The sequence below is a fragment of the Cyrtonyx montezumae genome, unplaced genomic scaffold (assembly GCF_038088225.1).
Source record: "Cyrtonyx montezumae isolate F1298 unplaced genomic scaffold, pur_monq_1.0 scaffold_0, whole genome shotgun sequence".
NCBI classification, from domain to species: Eukaryota; Metazoa; Chordata; class Aves; order Galliformes; family Odontophoridae; genus Cyrtonyx; species Cyrtonyx montezumae.
In genome coordinates this window covers 48,090,278-48,116,714 of record NW_027071824.1, presented here as the reverse complement: position 1 = coordinate 48,116,714, position 26,437 = coordinate 48,090,278, and the positions used below count along the sequence as shown (strand labels likewise).

The window sequence follows — 26,437 nt, the reverse complement described above, 5'->3', positions numbered from 1 at the left end:
ATAAAATCTTTTTCACACTGACAGCAGGCAGGCAGTGGAGCAAGTTATCCTGACAGGTTGTTCAGACATTTATGGTCAGTCTGGACAGATCTCTGAGCAACTGTGGGTGATCTCACAGCTGAGCCTGGCGTGAGCTGATTGAACTTGAGACCTTTGAGCACCCTTCCAGCCTGAATTGCCCCACAATCCTGTGTTCCCAGTTCAGACCTTCATCATGCATTCACACCCAACTATGCAAAAGTGGTGACATTGCTCATCAGGATAAGCGCTGAAGGTAAAGACAGAATTCCTTTCACCAGTTTTAGACATCTGGAATGTGAACAACTTATTTAATTGAACAGAACCCTTTTATATGAGCAGAGAGAAATAGTCATGACATAAATCATACTGTACTAAAGCCCGTGTTTAAAAAAGTTTAGACAACCTGCACCCTAAAACTTCCAAATTTCACTGCGCACCAAGCCCCAGTATGTATCCAGAGTTAAGTGTAACAGTTTCCACCCACAGCTACCTTCATACACATTAAGCCTTCAGACCTCATGATGCTCTGAATGATGAGTTTATCAGGGCTTAAGACAGCTCAGTTCATGAGCAGATCATTGCAAAAGCACCTTCTAACCTTCTAACTTTCCAGTTTGCTTCTTTCCCATAACTGCTCCAGGCAATCAGTCCTGGTGACTCAGTGCCTGGTTAAGTACACATTCCAGCATCTGAGTCTTCAGCAATAGTGGTGATTCCCAAGGTTGCCATTAGCACTGCAGTGGCACTCAAGGAGGCTGAGACTGCAAGCCTTTGACTTAAAACATATTTCCGTTACGAGAACTGGGCTTCTAGAGACACTATCTTAAAATCATACAATATTACTTCCACCTTGCTTATTGATGCTATCTGGTGCATATTGCTTGCATTTTTACACTGTAAGTGAAATGCTACGTTACATTCACCTCTGATAGAACAAATACAGTTCAAGAAGTTTTCCACTGGTACTGAAATGCCTTTTGGAAGAGCAGCCTGTGGTATGTAGCTGCCTGACAAAGAGTATGAACTCCAAGACAGCATCATAAAACTATACAATTAATTGAAAGTGTAACTCTTCAAAACAGTGTTAAATCCAGAAGGACTAACAGGCTTCACTGGTGATTTTCACTGGTGATGAACAGGCCAGCTGGTGATTTGCAGACTGTATTTTGAGAATGCTGACTTGGTCTCTGTCTTGGTTTCAGCTGAAACAGAGTTATTTTCTTCATGGCATCTTATGCGATGCTATATTTTTGCTTTAGGAGAAAAAAAAAAAAAACAATGTTGATATCACATTGATGTTTTAGCTGCTGCTGAGCGGTGCTGTACAGAGCCAAGGACATTTTGGATTCTAATTTTGGAGGGGACAAGAGCCACAACTTCTAGACTGGCCAGAGATGTAATCCATTCTATGTAGCATCATGTGAAAAAAAGCACAGAACTGAGAAAAGTTGGCTGGGGGTGCAGCCAATGCTCGGGATCCTCCCACTGGGAAGAAGGGGTGTGAGTGAATGGCTGTGGTGATTAGCTGCTTACTGAGTTAAATCATGACAGTGACCAGAATGGTTTTTGGGTCTGGCCTGTTCTTGACTTAAGCCTGAAAGAAAAGCCAGCCTAATGGTCACCTGCACACAGTTTCTCATTGGTCAGAACTGCTCCATTTGATGCAATTACTCCTGCAGAAGAGTTACAGAGTTTGCATAAAGCAACTCTGCCATATTCAACACACACCTTAAGAAATTACTACCTTTTAATAAAAGCAGTTCCTACACAGTTATCGACATTCAGAATGAAAGTGCAAAATTGTTACCATGCTATAGCAACTGATATATGGACAATGCCATTTCATGACTGTTGTATTTGTTTCAGGTTAATGTTCAGTTCAAATGCTTCAGAGAAATTAAAGCTATCACAGTTGATTTTGTCCTTCAGATGGCTTTTCTCAAGAGATTTTTTACTATATGGGAGACACATTATAAGGGCTATAATATATAATTATATATATAATATTTAGTTTTTGGTTTTTTTCTTGTGTTTTTATTTTCTACTAATTCTTTTCAGGACTTTGGCGATCAGATTTTCTGCAACATCTAGTCACTAACATGCTCTGTAAAGCTGGCGTGTGTCCAAATTTAGGTTCATGCACACACCAGCTGGGAATTCTGCAGCATACATCAGAATTATCATTTGCATTATAACAGAAGAGTGAAGTGTTTGCTGCTTTTTATCTTACTGATTTATTTGCCTTGGGATTTATCAAGTAATAACTGAAGGAATGAATTCTATCCCAGTAAGTTATTTAGTTTTTAAAATGAAATCAGATTTTTACTGTAATATATTTTTATTTTATTAGAATCTAACAATCTAATTGTGTGAGTCACCCTGTGAGCACGTAGCAAGAAATAGTCTCAGCAACAGAAAGCTTTACTAAGGAAGGCAGACCAAAAGTGTTAGGGAATGGAGGCACAAAACTGTGAAGTGATTTGTCAAGTCTGGTGGCAGAATTGACTTGAGTGCTCTCCTTTCATGTTTACCTGTTGGTTCATTAACTCCTGTGGAAGTACTTTTGTGTTCATAGGTTCATTAGGTTGGAAAGGACCTACAAGTTCATCTAGTCCAACCATCCTCCTAACACCATCCCTACCCACTAAACTATTAAATCATCTTTAGTACCCACTAAACTACTAATCTACTAATCAAAATAAACTACTAATCTACTAATCATCTAGTACCCACTAAACTACTAATCATCTAAAACATCTTGTGGGCCCATTCCTAGAAAATGTTGTGTGCTCCGTCCAACTCAGGGGAACTTAGTGAGTGTTGGGAACATTTGTTTCTTAAAAGACAAGATTTGATATGTTTGAATACATAACTTCATCTGAATTTATGTTCAATGTGAGATATTTGCTAGCAATATAGGACACCAATTTGAAACAGAACTGCTGTTATGGGTACCACAGGGAGTATACCAAATGTTCAATACTGTATAGATGTTGTTTTCACTGGTTTTCTTATCTATTTAGAATAATGCCCCTAGTTTACAAATACATAAATTTATATATGCATTTTAATAATCTGAATCTTTTTCTTTTGGAAAAGTATTTTTTTGTAAAAATGAGTCTGTCTTTCTTCCTGCATAAGTCATTTCTACATGCTGTGAAAGGTCACATTTTTCTTGTCTCTCTTCTGCAGGCTTGTTGTATGTTGGCTTTAGTGCCTGTATGTTTGGCCTGTACAGCTTTATGCCAGTGGTCATAAAGAAAACCAGTGCTACTGCTGTCAACCTCTCCCTACTCACAGCTGACCTGTACAGCCTTTTCTGTGGGTTATTCCTCTTCCACTACAAGGTATGTGAAAATGAGAGATGCTTTTATGTAATAGCTATATGCCTGTACAGATAGCAATGTGAAACTATGAAGGTGAGCTGAAGAGCTTTTACCATTCAACCTGGAAAAGAAGAGACCTTTCAGTATCTGCAGGGTGATTACCCTGAATGAATAGTACCCACACAATATAATGAAGATGAACAGTGTATTTTTGGACAGATTATCTAGATGGTATAAGGACACCCAATAAATTAGGAAGGGATTACCTGTCACTGAAGGTTGAGGCTCACCTGGAACTCCGCACAGGAGGGATCTCCAACAAGAGATCCTTCTCCAGTGGTGGTCAGTCCTTAAATGGGATCTGGGAGAGGTGGAGGTAGATTTAGATTAGATATTAGGAAGAAATGTTTTACCATCAGAGCGGTGAAGCTTTGGAACAGGTTTCCTAGGGAAGTTGTGGATGCTCAATTACTTGAAATGTTCAAGGCCAAGTTGGATGGGGCTTTGAGCAAACTGGTCTAATGGAGAATGTCCCAGCTCGTGGTAGTGGGATTGGAATTAAATCATTTTATGATTCTGTGATTCTACTGTCCATCACAGTATCCTTCTGGACAAAATCGTCAGCATACAGCTAGGCAAATACATCATACAGTTGGCTGATATGTCAGGCTCAAAAGGTTGAAGTAAATGGGGTTAGATCAGGCTGGAGGCCTGTCAGTAGTGGAGTTCCACAGAACTTCATTTTAGAACTGTTCTCTTTAGTGTTTTCATGACTTGGATGCAGGATTCAAGTGTGTACTGTTTGCAGACAACACTAAATTAGGATGAGCTGTTAAATCACTGAAGTACAGAGGCTTTGATTCATTTCACGATGATTCTGAAATTATGACTCATAACATTTCATGAATTGCACTTTTCTTGCCAGCCAAATCAGTGTCTTGCCAGTTAGTGTTAAAATGTCAAAATGTGAAGCAGATTTGTCTTGTTAAACTTTTATCTCTCAGTTCCTGTAATGTTTAAAAGGTTGTTTTGTACAACCACACATTGGTCTCCAGTTGCAAGAAACTGCACTGCATTATTAATAAGCACCCCTACAGTGGCCATCATATGGAAGTGGCTTTAAGATGCTGGAGGCAACTGCTTCGTACTATCTCATTTGTGTGTAAGAGGGAGATTACTTGATAGCTAAAATGGTGGCCAATATAACTGTTAGGTAAATGAAAGCCTAAAAATACTATTTAACTAAGCCAAATCAGATTTAGTAATACTAATGGCACCTGCATGAATTTGAATGAGACAGAAAATTCAAGTCTTCGGGATCCCAAGCAGAAGTATTTTTCCTCATATTTTCCTCAGATAGAAGGAAAACAAACACAGAAGCTCAAATGCAAATGTTCTCTGCTGCTTTACAGGTCTACTTCATGGTGATATTTTAAATCCAGAATATTCAAAATTAGGTATTATCTGAGAATTACAAGCTCCAAATAATAATATTTGATAACCATGATGAAATAAATGATTTTAGTCAAGTATTTCTGAGAAAGATATTCGTACTACACAATAAAAGACAAATTTAATTCTGAAAATAGTAGTGCTGGTGTTTTAACAAAATCAGACCTTTGGAGGAAGAGACTTGAAAGGCAGTGTGCTTTGGATGATTTTCTGCTCAGCTTTGCTCAAACATGACCAGAAAAAAAAATTTTTTTGCAAAAGTAAAACTCCACTCATTGTCTCAGCCAGGAATGTTCTTTGCATGAAGATCACCTCCATCTCCTTTGCATTTTTGCACTTACACATCAACAGAGAGCGATAATATCATCTCTCAGCCCCTGATTCTTTACTCATAGAAAGCAATAGTCTTTCATTTTTTCCTTGTAGTCTGGACCATCTGTCCCCCTCAGCACCTCTCTGTTTTCCTCATATCCAGAGGAAATTCATTCTTCCTCAGTCCCTTCCACTCATGAAACAGGAAGGGCCCTGCATCATCATCACCTCATGAAATGATGCTGTCTTCAGGAAACAGTACTTCATAAATATTAACATTTTATGTACTTTTTCATTCATGCTTCTTATTTGTTATTTCTATTTTATCTATTTAACTCGTGTGTCTCCTTTGTTCTTCCTAGCCTGAAGTGCTGATAAGGAGAAGAATTCTGTTAGAATTTGTCAGAAAGACCTTTACCTGAAATGTAGCATCAGCTTCCAGAGCTGTTAATGTCTCCTTTCATGCCCTTCAAACTCATGTTACAGAGAGTCTATATTAAGAGAGCATCTAGGGTTAAAACTCCACTTAATAATCTAATAGCTTATTTAGTTACAGTGTTTTTAGCCTTAGACAGATCATGTCTTCCTTTTCTTTCTGTTTTACTATCAGTTCTCATTTTATATGAAGATGTACACTCAATAACGAAGCCTAGTATATTAAAATTCGTCAGTCTAAACTTGTTCACCTCCTAATACTGTGTACTCTTGCTTATTTTCTACCTTCAAAAAAAGCTGTTTCATTCCCAGCCCAGCTGTATGTCTCCCTCAGATGCAGAGCTCCTTCTCCTTATTGCTGTGCTGGCCCTACTTCGAAGCAAAAGGTTTTATGCTGAATTAGGACCAACTGAGTGGTTTAGTGCCCCTTGCAGAATATAATTTTATGCAGCTTACCAGAAACAGTTACAGCTTTTCCCTGTGCTGCTACTTTTATCACTAAGCAGGTTTATTGCACCTGTAGCAGTAAATCTATGAAAATCCGTGGAAAACACACAAAATTAGTTGAAGTGGGCTTCAGAGCCTTTGAAACCAAACTGAAAAGATTGCATTTGAAGTATTTTGATTAGTTAGCATTTTGTTTTATCTTTTATTATACACACTTGCAACATCATGGCATACAGGACGGCGAGTTTATAAACTGGCATTTATCCTGTATGCCAGTATCTTTGTATTGCACCGAGCAGTTCTCAGGCCTGTGGAAGCTAGGAGTAAAGTATGTTTGCCTGACACAGCTCTGGTGATAAACTCATCTTTCAACGTGTTATTTGTTCAAGACCCTATTGTATTTAAACATAATGATTTATGACTTTCAACTTAAGGTAGATACTAACTAGATTGTAGTGACTCATTTTCAAGATTATCTGCAGCCCCAAAATTAACGCTCACTTTTTAGGTCTTTTTTAAATCAGTAACTGAGTCCAAATATTCCAGTGGATGGGAAAATATATTTGGCACATTCTGTGGTTGAATATTGGCTAACACAGTAGAGTCTAAACAAACATTTCCACATCTTCAGTCCTTTTCTGTATTCTCTCTATAGTTAAATTTTTAATACAATTTTAATGTTCAAACTTCTGTAGCTGTCTCTTTTCATTTCACCTTCTTAAGCACAATTAAACGATTTCCTGCTTTGAAAAACAAGGCAATCAGAGCCCAAAACCAAAGGTTTTGTTGTTATTTTTACTTTATCCTGTACCACCACAGCATTCATCTTCACCTCATGTCTTTCAAGGTCATCTTTTGATTTCTTAGTCTTTATGAAAATCAGTGGACCCGGCAGTACTAAAGTCAGCCTGCATAAGACTCATTCCCACCAAGCACAGGCAAGAGAAGTGTCTAGTCCCCTCCCAGAGTAGGGAATGAACCTCTGTGCAAGAGAGCCTAGGGGCTGTTTTGCTGGCTGGGTTTCACTCATGCTTACAGTAAATATGTATAACTGATAGTAAACAGCTTTGAAACCAAACAGGAGGATGAAATATAAACGTGAGATACGCTGTGTACAAGGGAATCGACTCATAGTGTGAAAGAAATTTAAAATTCTGAGTAACAGAACAGCTCTTGCTTTGTCAGAGACTGAAATAGCCTTTATTTGTTGGCAGTACACTGATACCAGTGCTGTTGGGAAATTCAGAGCCAACTCTTCAGCTATAAGGGATTGGAACCTTAATATAATTGTTATTTTTCAGCTCAGAAAGTGTTCATTTTTGTGTTTCGTCCTCAGCCTTAGCTTTATTTTAATGTGAATTTTCAGAGTTCATTGTTTTCATTTGCAAGCTTATGTTGTGCTTTAGTCATTCTAAGCAATTTGCATTCTCACTAAATAACCTAAGCAGCCTTTTTTATGTTTTTCACCAACTAGAGTGTGCATACTGATTATGCTCTGCACCAGCAGGTCCAGTCACGCTGTATTTTATCATTACCTAGCAATCCAGGCAGCATCAGCTGTATTCTGCCTTGGCTGAATCATTCATTATTTCATCCAAAATTTAGCTATAAAAAATCAGAATTTCTGCATATAGTAGTAATTTCCAAATGAAAAAAAAAAAAAAGAAAAGAAGAAAAAAAAGCATATATTTCATAACAAGGAAGTCATATATCTCATGAACAGTAACAGTGTCAGAGAACTTGGCTGCACAATTAAACATGGTACTCAAAACCTTTCAGCACCAGAAATTGAAAGTGGTGTTGGTTGAAAATTCACTTCTTGATGCTTCTAGAAATGGTTTTTTATTGGCAGTTCTAACAGCAGTGCTTCTTCGATGGAAGGGAGCAAATGACAACCTTCCCATTGCATCTGGGAACAAGCTATAAGGGACAGTGTTTTTTAACATAATAGAGAAGAGAGTGCACAAGTTCAGCACTAGATTTCAATTTCATTTTTTCCCATATGGATCCTAAGCAACGCTGAGTTGTAGAATTACATAGACTTCACTGAGGATTCAGGCTTTATTGGGAATACAGGAAACGTAGGAGGAAGCCCGTAGTTACTAATTAGGAGCACATTTTGAAAGTATGTACTCTATCTTGATCCAAGAACGCCAAATCCTCTGTGAGGTTTTCTGCTGACTTCAGTAGCCTTCAATTCGCTTTCCTAAATGAGGAAAGTGTCACTCAAAGAATGTTCTTAAAAACACTTCACAGCTTAATGGCTGTGGAGATAAAGACAATGCTTTGTTGTAACTTCATATGCCCCATTTCAGCATATGAACAGTTTGAAAGAAGCAGATAAATAATAATCTAAATTTGCATCTAAATAATTATTTTAAAGAATATCCTTTAAAGAAAAATTCTAAAGGACATTAAAATGCTTTCCAGCGGTCCTGTTTTTTATGATGTGAGTGGTTTGGGAGCAGGAGGTAGAATTGTTTCAGTTTGGGGGATTATTGTTTATTAGTTTTATTTTCACTTGGTGGTTTTACTTTTGCCATAAACACATGAGAGATTTTTGCAAATCATCTGACAAAGCTGACAAAATACTTCAAATGATATTCTCAGTCTTTTCAAACTCATCTACAAGTATGAACTGAAGTCAGTAGGAACTTTTCCTTTGCTTGCACTTCTTAGGGGATTGACACCTGCCTAATTTAAACTTTGACAGTGATGTTGTTAGTGATGCATCATTATTTCAAGGAGAGCAGGCATTGAAAGCCAAGCAGCTAGCTTTTACAGCAGTACTTCCTCAGTCACGTACTTCAGGATATTGTCCACAACTAAATCAGACATGCCATCTGCATGACCCATAAATTCCCTTTTGGAATGGAATTTAATTTCACAGGACCTTTATTATGGTGAAAGCTTCTGCGCCTTTGATAATAATAGGATAAATCACACTACCAAATAATTGTTTGTGACATTGGTAATGTCCACAAACCTAAGCACATATTTCCCTTTCTTTTATGGAGTATGAAATTCCTCATAGCGGGACTTCCTCTCGACTACTCAGTTCCCGTGAGGTTATACTGCATGTATGTCTTTCATTTTAGGGGCATTTTAGAAGCTATTTCTTCACATTTCTTTAAATTTGTTTGTCTGTTTTTCTGGATTCCCTCCTCCAAATTGCAAATAATTACAAACCAGTTCTGCTAGGAGAACTGGGCATCCATATTTGAAGAGCTACCTTGAGGTAGAAGGATGTAAGGAGTGTCCTTGGTCACACTTATATGTATAAATAGATATGAAGAGCAACAGCCGCTTACTCTTTGAGTGTACAGGATGGCACACAATAAAAAAACTGAATTAAAATGACATGTGGGAGTAAAAGCTAGAAAGCAAAATCACTCCTATCAAGATATTGCACCATCTGAGAGTAGATGTTTAACAACACAGCAGTGCTATGGCAGTATTCTGAAAATACTGTGTCATTAACTGGGATTTTCTTCTTTTTGTGATGTTACATTTTGATAGATTCAATAGCTGCAAACCAGGAGTAGTGCAACATGAATATTCACTCTTCTGGACCTGTCAAAAAAGAGTGCTAGAGAAGTGGCATTTGTATTGCAGAGAGCATGATGAGGCTTCAGTTTCAATAATATTTTTTCAGATATTACTAGTTTATCATAAATATCATTGCACGTAGGTTGTTTTCAGAGCTTATATGATGGGATGTTTTTTTTAACTTTATTGTCTTACAGAAGAAGTCTTTTCTCAACAGAACCAGTTAGGAGTTTTCCAGCAAAGTGAGTTTTTGTCGGAAATACCTAATTATCAAAACAGAAGTGCTAAATGAATATATATTATTTTCAGTACACTCACAATGAAGCACAGTCTGGCATTTCTCAGACCTTGAGTGCTGTTTTGCCTGCTCAACTAATGGGATGAGCAGAACGTAGTTTCCTACCTTTTCAGCTAAGTATTCTGGGACTGAAAGCTCTCAGTCAGAAGAAGGCATGAGTTATGCAGCACATCAGTTCTGAAAGTTGGAAAACCAATCTCAGGTCTGATGTTAGGCAGCCTATAAGCCCAAGGAAAAGTTTCTCCCATTAAGAACAATCTAGTAGTTGCTGTCAGCAGTGGCCAGTCTCCAGCAAGCACAATTTGTTTCAGAAGCAGCAGCTTTTGGTGTTTTGGAAAAGCTTTGGGTTTTACTTCATCTCAGTTTAGGATTTTTTTTTAAATTTTGTTTGTTTAGAGAAGCAAGAATTAGTTCAGAGTTAGAGCAAAAGAATAGGAATCCGATCTTCCTACCCATGCATGGGTTTATATTCTTTTGCCTTTATAATTTAGATGTCTTAACATTCTTACTGAATGCCTATTTTACAGCATTTACCAACAGCAGCACTGTTCTATGACTTTCTGCTCCACAGATGGCTGTCAACTCGTTGAATGGTTTCTATTTTCTTGTATCAGTGGTTAAACAGCCATAATGCTTCTTCCCTTCTTCCATTTTCTTCACCCCTGCTTACATTTGAATAAAACATTTTTATATCCTTTCTTAAATCTTTTGTATCATGTGACCCTATATAGCTTAAGTACTAAAATGTTAAAAGGTGTGTTTGCAGTTTCAAAATAACAATTCAGCACATTCATACCTTTTGTTTAGTAGCTGCATGTGGAAGGCAAACTAGTAAATTTTCTTTTATATAAAAGGAGTTTAGGGCTAGTTGAAACTCATGTAATCTTTAAACAGAAAAAAATTCAGAATGATGTAGGAAGTAGTTTATACTTGACAATCCAGCCAGTCAGGAGGAAAAAGTATTATTACATGACTGAGATCTGCCTTTGATAAGATTGGATAATTGGAAAATGCCTAATGGATACTGACTACTGAAAATACATGAAATGAAAATAGATTTTAAGTGTTAACTATAGTAAATAAATGCATAAAATCAACCCATCCACAGACAGTTTCCAGAGAAAGAGCCGGTATATCTCCACAGTCTACTGAAACTGATGTTCAGCCTTGCTTGCAATGAACAGTTAAGGTATTCTGACCTATAGGGCACTGGGAAAGTGATTTACTTACCTTGCAATGTGAAGTTGTTATTTTTCATACAAAAATAATAGGTTTTTAAGTCCTAGCATGAAACCTATTTATCTTCTCCAGTTTTTTATACAAAATAAAGAGGAAGAATCTCTCTATGAATTCTTACACTTATGGTTGATATTGCTTTCAGTTATTATTATTAAATAGTCCATCTTAATTATCTTGAGCAAGAATTCCTGGAATTGTCTTAGGAGAGTGAGTTGAGCATGAGTAGACAGAAACATACTTCAGCTGCCTGAAGAAGGCAGTTCCCATCCCTAATCATGGGTCCTGGGTATTCAGCCAACAAGTTGCAGAATACTGAGTCTGTCACCACTTCATTGCTTTGTTGGCAGCAGTAGGAAAGGAGGAGCAGTATTTAGCAAACTTGAGAAAAATACTGAGAAAACAGGTGTGCGTGGAATTTAAATGCTGTTACATTGTAGTTTGAAGTCACAACAGTCCACAGTCGGAAAAGGGACTCTTCTATCCCTGTCTGCTCCCATGCTGAAGAACATTCAACACATAAGAGCACTACAGGAAGAAAGCAACAGAGTTATATTGCTGTGACATGCAACAGTATTTTTATGTTTAATGGTAAATTCTCTATCCATCAGTCATTTTCCTTTTAAGTTAATAAATGGATTTTGCCATTGTTAACTTAAAGAAATGCAAGAAGCCAAGTACGATAACAACGGGCTTTGAGAACTTGGAACCAAATAACTGTTATCTCAGATTGCTTTGAATTAGTTTTGATTTGAAATAGATGGAAAAAGTTGTTCAGAGGTATCTTAGATATTCCACAGATTACATTATGAAGATTAATTCTAACATCCTAAAGGAAATAAATAGTGTTTTGGAAAAAGCAGTGAAGCAGTGATGAGTTGTATGGAAAGTAAAGGTGAAGCGCTCTTAATTTCTACTGAGTGTGAAAGTGCAGACATATTAGCAGAAATCTTTATTGAAAATAATTGCTATTGGAGATAATTAACTTTTGCATGGCCAATCTTCAGCAAAACTGTATGAGTTTTGAAGGTGTTGATGAGCATGGACTGAGAAAAAATAAATATGGGAGGAGTGATACAAATACATAACAGAAAACGAGGGTAGGGTCTGAGTGAATTGCAGAACTTAAAAAATATTCTAACAAAAACACCTGTATCAACTACTGTCATGGTTTGGGCTGGAAAAAAGTACATTTTCTTTGTGGAGGCTTGTATGATGCTGTGTTTTGCGTTGTTGAGGAAAACATGGGTTTTTAAGCTTCTGCTGAGCAGTGGAGCCCAGAGACAGGGACTTCCCTGTTCTCTGTGGAGCCCCCCTAGCAAGGCCCTAGGGGTGCACAAGGGGACAAAACTAGGACAGCTGACTCTGACTAAACAAAGGGATGTTCCATACTCCATGATATGTGCTCAGTAATAATAGCTTCGGTAAAGGACAAGAGTGGATGTTTGGGGTGATGGATTCCCAATAAAACATTTACCTGTGATGAGCCCTGTTTCCCTGGGAGTGGCTAAAGATCTGCTTGCCAGTGGGAAGCAGAGAATCAATTCCTTGTTTCTCTTTGCTTACACGTGGCTTTCGCTTTGTTGGTGAAAACTGTCTCCATCTCAACCCACAAATTCTTGCTCTTTTACCTTTCCAGTTCTCTCCTCCATCCCACCTGGGGAGGCTGAGCAAGCAGCTATGTGGTGCTGAGCTGCCTGCTGGGTTTAAATCACAACCACATATGCCTTCTCTAACCTTTTCTTTTTGATATTAATTTTACTTTATTGTAATAAAAAATGAAGATATAAAGATATAAGAAAGACATCTATTAAATGAGCTGGATCTGAGCAGCATCATACCTTTTCTAAATGAAAGCTCAATATATATGATTAAAAAAAACCTCAAGAGGCTTAGGCTTAGTTGTGGGGAAAAAAAGTTACAATCAAATTAAGTGAGAATCTCAGCATTTCCCAAGTCAAGCACAATTTTGAAGACAAGTACAATGAAAGAATCAAGTTATATACCTCAGCAATAATTTGCAACCCAGAAGAGACAGCTAGAAAAAGTCATGCATCAGCAAAGCAGCGGTAGTATTCAGAAGTTTAAATACGGTTCAGCTACCAAAATTATGGAAAGATTTTTAAGTTATGATTCTACTAATTGAATGCTATTTTCACGTAAAACATAGAAACAAAGGCTGCAATTTTCCCAAAGACATAGAGATAGAATGATCTTTGAAAGTGGGAGGGTAAGAGTTAAATACAAAAACTCATACAATTTGAGATTTCTTGTGGAACTGAATAATTTCTTATTTCCAAAAGTGACAGTGAAAGAAAGTAGGACGTGAGTTAAGGATGATGTCTGCATATCTACATAGTCCATTTGCCACTGAGAAGAAAAGCATTGGAATAGGGAAATGAATGAACTTATCTAAGGATAACTGGATAGAAGGATTTGCAAGATTCAGTAACCTGACAACTACTCACGCCAAGTAGTATGGAAGAGAGTTGCTTGTGTCCTAAGTAGTTCCTGACAATCTGGCAAGAAATTTTAATTAGTAGAGAAAAAAACCTGGTGTTTTGATTAAGTGGACCAAGTTGTACATCCTGCCAGCCTAATTAGTGAATGCTGCAGACAGATAGGTTTGAAGTCTCAAAATGACCTTGTATTTCCTACCAAAATAAAGGAGTGAACCAATCAGCAGACATAACATCAGTCAGGAGACCTCACTGATATGTACTTTCAATCCAAGCAGTAGGGTTTTTTAGTCACCATTAGAAAATCTTCAAAAATCTTCTTTTTGGTGTCTTTTTGTTGTAACTGGACAAAATATCTCTTTAGAAATATTAGAAATTGAGAGAAAAAAAACCCCACAAACTAATGCAGTACTGGTAAAAAGAAAAAGGAGTAAATTAAAATTGCTATAAAAGATAAACTTTGCAGTGAAGAAGAAAGCTAAACTAACAGCAAAAAGCTATTCTTGTCTGTGAAGAGAGTAAATCATTTCACTGTGCAGAGACAGCAGAGACCAAAACTAAACGGGAACCTTCTGTCACATTCAGTAAGGATGAGAGTTAAATGCAATGACAATGCACTATGATTAATAGAAATAGGGCTTACTTCACTGAAAGTAGAAAGAGAACACAGTGATCTGAATACTTTCAAGTTCGGGAATAAAGATGGAAGAATTATCTATGAAGTGGGCAATAAACCAAAATCAGAAGGCGATACCAGGGAAAAATTATTAGGGTCATGGAGATAAATGTAAAACTGGTTAAAATGCAACCAGTTTCACAAAAGGTAAACCATGCCACTCTAAATGTCATCTGTCTCATAACTTAACAGATTTTCCCAAACAAAAGACAAATGATTGATCCAGTCAGTAAAACTTTTTTATGGTGCAGTATATGAAAGTATCAGTTTAGTACAGGATTAGAACTATAAAGATCTTAAGTATGACACTGTCTAGTGAGGATGAGGGACAAGGTAACATGCCAAGAGAAACAGTTTGCTGGAGGGAACTTACTGATGAAGTTTCCAAAGAGTTGGTTTGAGGACTGGGCTTGTGCAGTGAGTGTAGCTTTGGCACCTTCAGTAGGAGGAAGTATTGAAATATCATGTAACAGGAACTGAATGACATTGAGGAATGCTAGGAAGCACAAAGTGTTAGGTAACATCTGTGATAGCAGATGGGAGGAGTTCAAACACAACTGTGGTATAGTTGCTTCCAAATAGATCAGTCTAGGTATTTCTAGTAACAATGGGGAAATGCTAATGCTGTGGGACATCTTATTATCTTAGGACAGCACTTTGCTCACTGTAGATATGGAAATTTTTTGTCAGCCCAAGAGGGCCAGCAGACCTTCTGTCTTGTGTTCTCAAAAACCTTGGCAGAGTAAGCATACATCCTCTAAAAAAATATTGTATTTGCAAATCCTAAAAAAAATATTGGTCATATGTAGCATATCTGTGACCTCTGTCAAACTGAAAGGGAATACCTCAACATATATAAATTAATCTATAAATACATAGGGAGGAAATGAGCATTGTTTGAGCTAAAGGCCAATGCTGATATAAGAACATATGAGTAGAAGCTGAGAAGGTATAAATTTGGAATAGAAATCAGAGGGATTTTTGGATATATTAGCAGGGAGATTCAGGAATAGACTTCAAACAGTTTAAAGAGTGGGACAAAACCCCTAACAATACTTAATAGAGGACAGGACATATTTGCCAGATGGAATGTATGATCTGGCTGCTCAAAGCAGTGCAGGCTTGGATTCAGTGGTTTAGGACATGATTTCCGTTCTGATTCCCTGATATACCTGTCTGGCGAGTTGACTCAGTTAAGAGCTTTTCTTGCTGCTAAGGTTTTGCCTTGCATTGCCTGCAGCAAACACAGCAGACCATGCAGCACCTTGATGAGAAATAGCAGCATCACGCTCTCTCCAGACAGCTCACATAGTCACTCATGTTAAAGGCAAGGGCAGCTACGTGTTCCTTGTTTCTCAGGGCAGGAGCACACCCTATTTGTATGAGTGAGCTAAAAGAATGCCATTCTGGAAGAGCATGACTGCACAAATATATTAATAGATTCAGCAGAATACTAAAAACAAAGAATCCAAGTTGAATCAATTATTGTAACCTTGGTTTTAAACACAGTTAGCCTCATGTACAGTAATACAGCACAAAGTTCAGCAGACAGCTTCTAGTGTATTAAATGCTTATACACATCAACAGAAAGACACATGAAAATAAAACAAGCCAGCATAAAATACTGAAAGGTAGAAGTAGAGAATGAGAGTTGCTTTTAAGATTGTAAGTATTTCTTTTGTGATCTTCCTTTTACCATTAAGGAAAACAATTAAAATGTTAAGTATTTTAACACTTTTTCTGCATAGACTGATTAAATTTGTCATGGTCTGATTGTCTACTATTCACATGGAGTGAACACAGCAAACTCATATTTATGTGGACCCCTTTATTCCTTTAAGTGTGGGTTTCCCCCTACCCACAACTTACCTTAAAATGTTCTTGCCAAGCAATGGATAGAAAATAACTAGAAATGAGGCACCACAGTGAAAACACTGACTGGAAATTAGAGCAGTATAAGTGTTTTAACTTCACATAGAAAACACTTGCCTATCTAGATAGGAGAGGATTAAAACAGATTGCAAGACTCATTGTACCTTGCACTTTTTAATTAGACAGACTGCTGGTATGGCAGGGATGCTGAACACAGCCTTATTTTTTCTCCAGTCTAATAGTGAAGGCAACAAAGGGAAGCAGAAGAGAGAGCAGCTTTGCCACTTCCCCTAGTATCCATCAGCCATTTCAGGCAAGCGTTTTGCCCTAATGGGCACATATTTAACAACAACAGTCTACTGTGAAGTTTTTCTAACAACACCATTAGAGAAATATGAAACTATGCACATATGTGTAAAAGAAACATGTGGCTGGTGAGGGGTAAAGCTGTGATGACCGAGAGGAAGAGCTCCTCAGCAGCTCCCACGGATGGTGCCAGGCTTCTGCTGGGGCCTGCCATAGCTGGTAGGCCTTGAGCACAGGCAGCCAAATACCAAATTAATACATACCAATAGCCAAATGGTGAGAGGTGCACAATCCTGACAATCATTACACAGGAGGAGGAAATAAATCACACAAAGCTAAGGAAATATTTCCATTTCCAATATGTACTTTTATTGCTCACTAGAATCTTCAGGTATTTTCCACTCAGCACATTCTTAAGCATTCACCAATAAATAACATATGAAAGAAAGAAGGGTGCTGCTGTACAACGGGAGGCAAAATCCACTATATTTTTTTTCTCCATTAAAACAGATAAGTACAAGGGCCAGATCTTTGGGAATCCACTGTAAAATACAGAGAATGCATTGTATGATTGCTTTATATTACAATTTGTGTGCGACATTTGTGAGTCAGTATAAACAGGAGTTGATTAGCCAACAGAAACAGACAGTATTTCATCTCTATTGTAACAAATTGAGAACGCAAGCAGGCAGCGGGAAGAGAGGAGTATGGCCTTTTTCTCATGTTTGAAATGACGGGCTAAACTTCCTTTGGCTTCTTTTCTTTCGTTGACCAATTAGTAATGATGGTGATGTCAGGTTTTCAATGTTGTTGAATTGAATCTGTTGCCTTTTGCTTTGGATTATGGCTGCTGTGGGCAACAGTGATGGATTGGGACATACGTGCTGCAGCTCAGTGAAAACCTTCTCATTGGACTACCCATGGACAGAAAAGAAAAAAATGTGTATGAATTAGCTACAGATTTCACTTTGCATCACAGTCGAGTTCAAAGGGCAAGACTGGGCCTTAAGTCATCACTTTTGACTGTATCCTCACAGTTTGCCTTGGAAATAGCTAGAGGTCATTAAAGTGCGAAGATAGCCAGCACCTCTTGTTATCTTTCTCATCAGGACAACAAAAACACTTTTATTTAGATATTCAGTCTTCTGCAGTTGGAGAACAGAGAAGACAAGCTAAGACTTATTGTTTTCTGCCCTTCTAGGGACCTATAGATTAAAGACATGAGGGATCAGGACATACATATAAAGGCTTAAATGGGTGAGCAACACCTTTGTGTTTGGTCCTACGTGATTTTTACAAATCTGGGGTAGTAGGCCCAATTTCTGATATGGCAAAGATGCTGAAATCATAGAATCAAAGAATGGATTGAGTTGGAAGGGGCCTTAAAGCCCAGTCAGTTCCAAACCCCCTCCCATGGGCAGGGTTGCCACCCACTAGATCAGACTGCCCACTGTCCCATCCAGCTGTGCCTTGAACACCTCCAGGGATGGGACATCTATAGCTTCTTTGGGCAGCCTGTCCCAGTGCCTGTCCTAGGTGACAAACAACCTGGTCTAGCTCCCCTATTAATAAAATAATGTACCTATAACATTCAGCTATGCAAGCGAGAACATTATGCAACTTCATAGCTCTGAGCATTCACCCTACCTGGTACTCTTGCTGACTGGAGAGTATGTGCATCCCCCAGGGCAACTTCTGCACTTGGTCACAGAGAACTTCATTGAACATCACAGTAAACTTCATAGTGAACAATATTTGAGGTGAAAATAGAAAACAGAGTGAAAATAAACTCAGTCTCTTGATCAGTTCATCAAACTGAATGGAAATGTCTGTTTGCTATGTAAAAGATAATTAGAGAAATTTGGCTTTAGCTCTATTAGCTCAGCCCACTCAGGTAGTCATGCGTGAAATTACCCAAGGGGAAAAAGACAAAAGCCAGTGCAGGAGCTATTATTTGCTTTGTTTGGCTATGCAACATATATTACAAACTGAATTAATTTGAAAAACAGAGATATTCATCAGACTGCACAGACCCACTGACTAGAATAAAGCATTGGTGGGAATTACCTGATAGGAGAGCATGGAGAGTGTCATCAAGAATATGGGACTAAATGAATTCCACCTGATATGGAAATGTTTGTCTTTCTTCATCAGTGCAATTGTTAGGAGGTTGCTTCACTAGAGGGTTTAAAAGTTGAACTAATAGGCTTTGATTTCATTATTTATTTTTTGCCAAAATGTGGAGAATTTCTAGACAAGATACAGGAGATGGTAGTTATTCCGTTTTGTAGTTTATCAGTGGATATAGTCATGTAAGAAAAAAAAAAAGATATTTTTTCAGATTCATAAAGTGCAGCTAGATTGCCACGAGCTGGGAGCTGGGAGTTGTGCTACCTGCCATTCAGTCTATCTATACTCAGTCTATATTCAGTCTATCCTGCTGCTGTGAAATACAAATGGAATTGGAGTGCCACAGCTGAAAAATGTGCTCTCACTGACTATTTCCAGTTCAGTGGATCAAGTGAAAGGGAATTTGCATTTTGCTTAACCTGCTACAGTGACGGTCATGATCATTATGACAGCTTAGTGAAAAACCAAAATTAGCAAATGATTGTGCTTCTTAGCATGGGCTTTTCTGCAGACTCACGTCTTTCATGTGTGGTAGGCGTGGATGTTCTTTTGCCCTTGTGCAATGGTAACATGGACGTGGACATCTGTGTCTGTCAGAAATACTTGTCTGCAAGTTCCCTGTGCAGAAGGCAGTCAATCAGTGCAGTGTTCCCTAGCTGTGTTACAGGGGTTTTATTATGCTTTCTTCCTGTTTTTCTTCATAAAGTCTTGATTTTTGTGCTGAAGAATGACTTGCTTTCTCCCAATCCAGTCTTGAATTTACTGCCTTCTGAACAGTTTTTTCTTTGTATTTTCTTCTGCTAACGTTTTCTTATCACAATTGAATATGATGAAATCAGGTGCACTGTTTGCTCCTTATAGAGAATTTTCTTTTGCACCTATTTTTTCAAAGGATTACTTTAAAGCACAAGAAACTCAAGCAGAAATACTAGTAGTGGTTTAGCCAAAGTGGTTTACAAATATGTGAAAGACAAGTTTTGCACAGGGAGATAAGAAGAAGTAGGGAATAAGAAATATTGTTTTGGGTGGAGATGAATTTTGAAAGGTTTAATAGTTCATTCTGAATTAAAAAAAAAATAGTTTTAAGTTGCTTGTGATGCTTTACTTATTCCCAAAATGCACAATTTTTAATCACATGAAATGAAAATACTGTGTATGAATTAAACTTCAGAGAAGCTTTATAAGCTTCGTCCACAATTGCACTAGTACTGTTGTGATACACAGACACACACACACACACAAAATTACTGCAGGAATATTAGAGTTCATTCTTTCTTAGTGTAAATGAATTTGTGCATGGATAACAGAAAGTGAGACTGGTTTTACCATGTGTTTTCTGTGGTCAGCTTGGCCTTATGCTGCACTGGTTTTCTAGAAGAGCTGTACATTAGCACATCTCAGAGTGAGAAGCGAGGTCCCTGCTCCTGCAGCTCATCCATCAGATGCCATTAGCTGTTCTGCTAAGCCTGGCTGGGTGAATGCATTCAAGTACTGGTTCCCTAAGGAGCGTCTCTGAGATAAATACCAGAAACATCCACTCACCCATTATCAATGTAGTTTTTGACAGATTGAGCAAATCTTGTTATACATGTTATCGTGTTGTTATCGCCTAGTTTTTTCTTTATATGTTGTTCTTCAAATTGATAGATGCTTAAATGAGCTTCTCATATGCTGAAAACGAATAGTAGTTTAGTGCAAGCTGTTTTCACTGCAGGTAGTCAATAATGTCTAGAGACAACATATTATTTGTCTTTCTTATATTTAATTGTTGTAAATGTCTTTGTGTGTTCCCTGTTCAATACTGGTGACTGGGAAAGCATTTAGAGACACCTGCTTATATGAGAGTAGAGCAACCATGTTGAGATGTGAAGGGCTGATCTATTTGCTCTGACTGATATGTTTTCACAGATGTCACTGATGAGATCTGAAATGTTACTGTAACCAAACACTTATGTTTCCCTCTGAAATAATGAGGTCTCTGACTTTTCTCAAGAGGATGATATTATGGTTTTCCTTCTTTGTTCTGTAGCAAATTAATCTGCTTTCTTCTGACTCAGGTTATCAGAGGTCCTGTTCCTTATGTACATATTGCTAGGCAAAACTAGGCAGTAACCAACAACACAGTGAGTCCCCAGGTCTTATATTGTAATGACCTCCATTTGAGTCCAGGCTGAATGCAAAATACAGTGTTTTAGTGTGTTTAAGAAATGTGTTCTACAAGCAAGTTACCAAATAAAATGTCAGCTGCTAAATATCATTTACTTTTAAACTAAAAGTTCACAGAGAACTCGCATGTTGTCACAGCCCATGTGTATCTTACACGACAGTCAGAGGATTGCATCTGGCAGAATAATATGTAGTATGTTTAAGCAGTCTAATACAAAAGTCTTCAGATTGAGGAATTGGATTGATCTTGTGAAATGCTGAATTAATTGCCTAATTTTGCCTTATGCCCCTGTGTGATCTGTGGTGAATAATTGTCTCTTTGTGTCTCAGTTACTCATCTGGAAAATAAGGATGTCTTCTATGTTTATTAAAGATCCTAACTGACTCAGAACAGGAATTGTTCTGACTGGGTTTGTTTTTTTTTTTTTGTTGCTGTGTACCTGTATACGGTAAACAATAGATGGGAATCCAATCTTTAATGTTGCTCTGTTTTTACTGCTATCTGTGATACCATCAATAACTTACTCCATCTATTTTATCACTGAGAAAGAAAGAGGATTCTCTACTCTGTTTCCCAATTATATTTGTATAGTCTCTAGCAAACATCAACAACTTGACGCTTCCAGCTTGTTTTAGTTTTGGAACATTGCTGCTTCAGTTTGGTTTCACTGTTGTTTGTTTTCTTTTATTTCATTTTCATCTATCTCACTAAGGTCCTTCCAACCACAAATTTAGATACAGCATCAACACAGGAAACCACAAAACTGCATGAACTTCTCAGGCTGCAGAGGGAAGGCAAAGCATTCACTTCTGCCTGGTTGGGCAGTAGCTGAGATCAGGATCCTACTCTTCTAGGAACTATTGGCTGGAAACAATATATGTATCATTTTCGTTCTATTTTGTAAACAGGCAAAGAAGGAAATCAAGTGCTGCTTTATCTTTTAGATGGTAAGAAACTGAGGGCCATCTAGAACCATTTTCATTCATAAAATAAATTCATATTAGGCTGAAAAATCAATCCTAGGACTCAAGACATTGAACAGCTTGCTGTTATCCTACGTAGCAAGGAAGGACATGGGATTTGGAGAGGCATACACGTGTGGATATTTTTAAAATATCTTTTCTTAGAGTAAATACCTGCCTATACAAAGTGAGAAATAAGTTAGAAATCTGAAGCACAATATCATTGTCAGTTAGCATTTTAGCCAAAGAAACAAATTGCACACGTTTGTGCATAGGGTGGAAATGCAAAATGATTTTCTCTCACTACATTTCATTGGAATAGCTTTCCCTGCTGTTTTTGGAGGTATCTCTTTTGCTGTCTAATAGTAGTGAGTCTCAACAGATGAGACTTGCAGGTTGAGATTCAAAAAAAAAAGAAAAAATTCTACAAGTAGACAGAGCAGTAGAGTATGCCTGGAAATACCATCTTCAATAAAATAGAGATTTCAGCTGGAGAGTCTTAGCAACACAGTACAGCAAATAACAGATTACACATTTGCTGAACTGTCTGCATCCTCCCATCACACTGGTGGATTCACAATCACTTTAAGAGGGAAAACAGCTATTGATTTCAAAGGACTTTGGGTCAGTCTAACAGAATATTGAATAAACACAGATTTTTCAGGTGCTTACAGTATATTTTCGCATATTAACCTTATCAGCAGCCCTTCTGGAGTGGCAAGGAGCTCCTGCAGAAAACAGTTCAGGCTGAGCTTAAATTGTTTCTAATCGAGAGTAAGCACTGGTATTGGTACAGGGCTGTCAGGATCCTGGTCTCTTTGGAAAAGCTGTGCGTAGATACAAAAGACAAATGATTTGCAGGCCTTTGTTTAGATTTCCTCTGCTATGTTCAAAGCCTTTCTCCCAGGCTGGAGAACTGCCACGGTAAGAATATTATTGGGCGAAAGAGCCCACTGGCAGAGAGAATGGAATGAGAGGTATGGCCAAGAGGAGTGGAAAATGGTAGAGCTGAAGCCACGGAATAAAGAGAAAGTGAAATGGTTTTGGCTGGACAGCTCCCAGAGCAAGAATAAGGGCATATTTAGCTGCTGGAAGCCTCATGGAGTCCTCACAGCAGGACACAATGCAATCAGAGGTCTGGCTGGCACTCTAGTTATACAGTAGAGCATGCCAGCTGGCTGTCCTGGGTGAGAAACTCAGTCATAAGATAGAAAGGAGAGACAGTGGGAAACTAGGGAACTAGATCCCAGTTTGGGAAACTGGGACAGATTTTACTCATCAGTTTTTCTGCTTCTTAACTTAAGCGACTGCTGCCAAATGCTGCATGAGTTCATGAAATAGAGGAGAAAATGTTGGAGGAAAAATAAACTGGAAAGGGGAAAAAAAGTCCACTAGAAAATGCTTTGAAATTACAGACTTGGATTTCATTGCCACATGAGGGAGATCTAAGCCTAAGCCAGCCCTTTCAGAGCTGTGTCACATGGGAGGAATCCTTCAGCAGACTTACTGTGATGCTTATAACTGGGTTCATTCTTGATGGTACAGGGGGATGATTCCCATCAAATCATGCTACCAGGTGACAGGTGAAAATGTGCTGGCTTCCCTGGAAAAAGCGATTAATAAGTGATGAAAGCAGCACTCCTCCTACATAGCAATCCTTCTGACTCCTTATAGACTTTCCCTGTTACGATGTTTTTCCTCTAAAACATAGACACCATCTGTAGGAAACAAAAGCAGGTGCAGATATGTCACTTTGTGATATATACCCAAGGCTTTTGAAGATAATTCAAATTCTGTATAAAGAATAAATACGTAAGTCAAATGCTTCCTCAGGTGGGAAGCTGTACACAGGTTCTGTAGATCTATTAAATGGCACAAAGTCAACATTTCTGCAAAGCTACTTAAGTAAAATTTGCTTTTGCTGTACTGTGACGATTTCTTTGAATAGTAAAAGCAGAATTGCTAGAAAGCTTCTGCCAAGGAAATACAGCTTGATCTATCCATTTTGTTCCATTCTGAAATGATCTGATGTACTATATAAGTTAGGATTAAATAGCAGATTTGCAGACACTTCTGTGTAAAATAACAAAGTACCTCACAAAGCAATTACAGGCTACAGCTCATTGTTGTTGAAGTATGAACCCCAAACAGCTGCAGAATACAAGCACTTTCTAAATTCCCACTGAATAAGAATCTGTGTTATAACTCCACCATCACATTTGCTGGACAATTTACTCATCATATATTCTCACACAAAGCATACAAGAAACAATAAATTGTTGTCTAGGATCAGGAGACAAGTTACATGGGCTTAAAGCCATTTTTGTATCCCCCATAGCAGGAAACACACACAACATCTAAAGCTAACATTCAGTTGTGCTTTAGATCCCTAGTTTTACCTTTACCTACTTGAATTGATATATTGTCAGAAAAGTTATTTGTGTTATATTCTTAGTCCAGGCACACTAAGTCTAAACACATCAAAAAAATTCAAGCTGACCTTTGATCTAGTGGAGCTCTATGCTGAAGTATGCATGCTTAAGTTTTCAGCTAACTGCCTTCCACAGTGTCAGATCACTTGAGGCCAACCCAGAGTGTATTTCACAGCAGAAGTTTGTCCTAACTCACACTAAATCTTCTATTATCTGCTTTCAATTTACAAGCAAAAGAAGCTGCAGGTGGGCTTCTTAAGCCTCTTTATTAAAGTAAAATGTTAGTGATTATTTGAATGTTATTTAATTTATTTATATGCTTATTTAATTATATTCTCGTATTACCCACAGCACCTTATACTTCAGTAACAGGGTTTAACTGTCATTAGCTTCATATCTATCCACTACCTGTTGGAAACATCTGAAGTTGATGGAACCCCAGCGGAGCTAGAAATATTTGGACTCAGAGAGGTAGTTCACTTCGCTAAAAACACTGCAAAATCAGCTGTTGATCTGTGGCCACAGCTCTGCTTTCCCAAGCCCCATCTGACTAGTACTTAATACATCTGAGCCATGGGAAAGCACCAGCTAGCTGGTGGTTGTGGAAGGTAGGGGAATTAATGGGAACAAAACAAATTTCGAAGAGATATTAGCCCAAAAGTTTGCCATCCTATTGATGTGTTTGTACTGTGATGTGCACACCACAACAAGTACCTGTGCCTACCTCTGTCTGTGTGTCTTCATGGGCTCGGGATATGCAGTGTTATGTCTAATGGCTGTACTCTTCTTTTTTGCTCAGTTTTCAGGACTCTACTTGCTGTCGTTCTTCACCATCCTTGTTGGACTGGTGCTTTACTCCTCCACATCCACCTATGTAGCCCAAGATCCTCGGGTGTACAAGCAGTTTCGAAACCCTTCGGGACCTGTTGTAGACCTGCCAACCACTGGCCAGCTGGAGCCATCGGTAACATACACCAGCCTGGGGCAGGAGACAGAGGAGGAGCCTCACGTCAGAGTTGCTTAAGCCCAGGGTCATTGGTCACCTGCTGATGATTCAGTGGAGCTCGTATATCCATTATCTCTGTATTGTACATAGAGAAAGGTATTTACCAGGTGCAGTTACACTGGTGAGCTGCAAGGTAGCAAATAAGGAAAGCTCATAAAAGTACAAAGTAGTTGTTCCAGGGTGTTCATTGCAAGGAGATGCCAGTCCCTTGTTTATGATTTGAACAGCATGTTTGCCATACAAACTGCTGTATCTGAATCAGTCTTTCAAACTACCTATGAAAGATATTCAACACAGAAGCTGAAATTGCAAGAAGAAATTCATGGAAGGGGGTATTTGCGGCCTCTGAGAGATATTATGCCTAAGCCACACCAGTTGTGGAAAAGACGCCTTTTTACAGCAAATACACTTGTGTAGTCACTGTTGATTTCTCTCTTAAGATTTGTTTGTTTGCACAAAATAGATGGGTTACTCATGGTAGCAACACCCTGACACATTTTTGCTAGCACCTTGAATTTGGTGAGGGAAATGCGATGAATTCATCTGTGCTATCTAGTTGCCCTTTCTATGTAATCTATTCCATGAATCCAGAGGAGGGACAACTTACAATATCCGTCTCTATTCTAGGAATAGGTATAAGGTGAGCATTTTAGCCTTTCTATATTTGCGAGAAGTGAAGTACTCTAGCATTGACCTCTCTATGATCCATGGCAGATTTCCCAGCAGCTGAGGTTCTGCATCAGGTGATAGGGAGTTAATTTCTCTGTAGTTGTGACTAACACAGATTTCTTACTTTTTAGATTTTAATCTGTAAAAAAAAAAATGCATTTTCTAGTTTCCTATGTATTGTACCTCTCCATGGTAAGATGACCTATCGTGAGGATCAGGGCACTTGTTTTAGATACTTGGTGCATCAAGGGCGCCTTCTACTGTTCCAGTTTGCTTTGTTCTAACAATAGCTATGTAAAAATGCGTCAGTTTTTCAGCAAAACCCACAAATCGTAAAAAATTGGGAAGAGTATGCGAGGAGTTCATGAATAGGAAGACTGGTCCATCTGCTGATGTATCACAAAAGCATTCACACCAGCAGGGTGTAGCCAATTATCTTTCATCAACTACAAAACTAGCAGAAGAACTCAGCAGTTTTCTTACATTCCTGGGAATATATGAAAGCAGTAAGAGTGTGCACTGCAACTGCAAATCTGCTCCAGAAGCCTTATCAGAAGGGGGAAAATCTTAGCTGCAGCCATGAGAATCCACTATGTGTGCTCTTCAAAGAGCACAATAAGAAATAATCACTATTTCAACATCCCATCATTTATTTTTAATTTAAAAATAAGGGAAGAGAGAT

The 26,437-nt window shown here is 38.2% G+C and overlaps 1 protein-coding gene across 1 annotated transcript in view; it reads left to right on the top strand.

Annotated features, from left to right (window-relative positions):
* Positions 1–26,025, top strand: part of SLC35F1 (solute carrier family 35 member F1) — a 224,948-nt gene extending 198,923 nt beyond the window's left edge. The window contains exons 7-8 of the mRNA XM_065734699.1: positions 3,214–3,368; positions 24,880–26,025. Of these exons, the coding sequence (XP_065590771.1) occupies positions 3,214–3,368; positions 24,880–25,104 (380 nt within the window). The 3' untranslated portion in view covers positions 25,105–26,025. The remainder of the gene's footprint in view (positions 1–3,213; positions 3,369–24,879) is intronic.
* Positions 26,026–26,437: the final 412 nt, after the last annotated feature.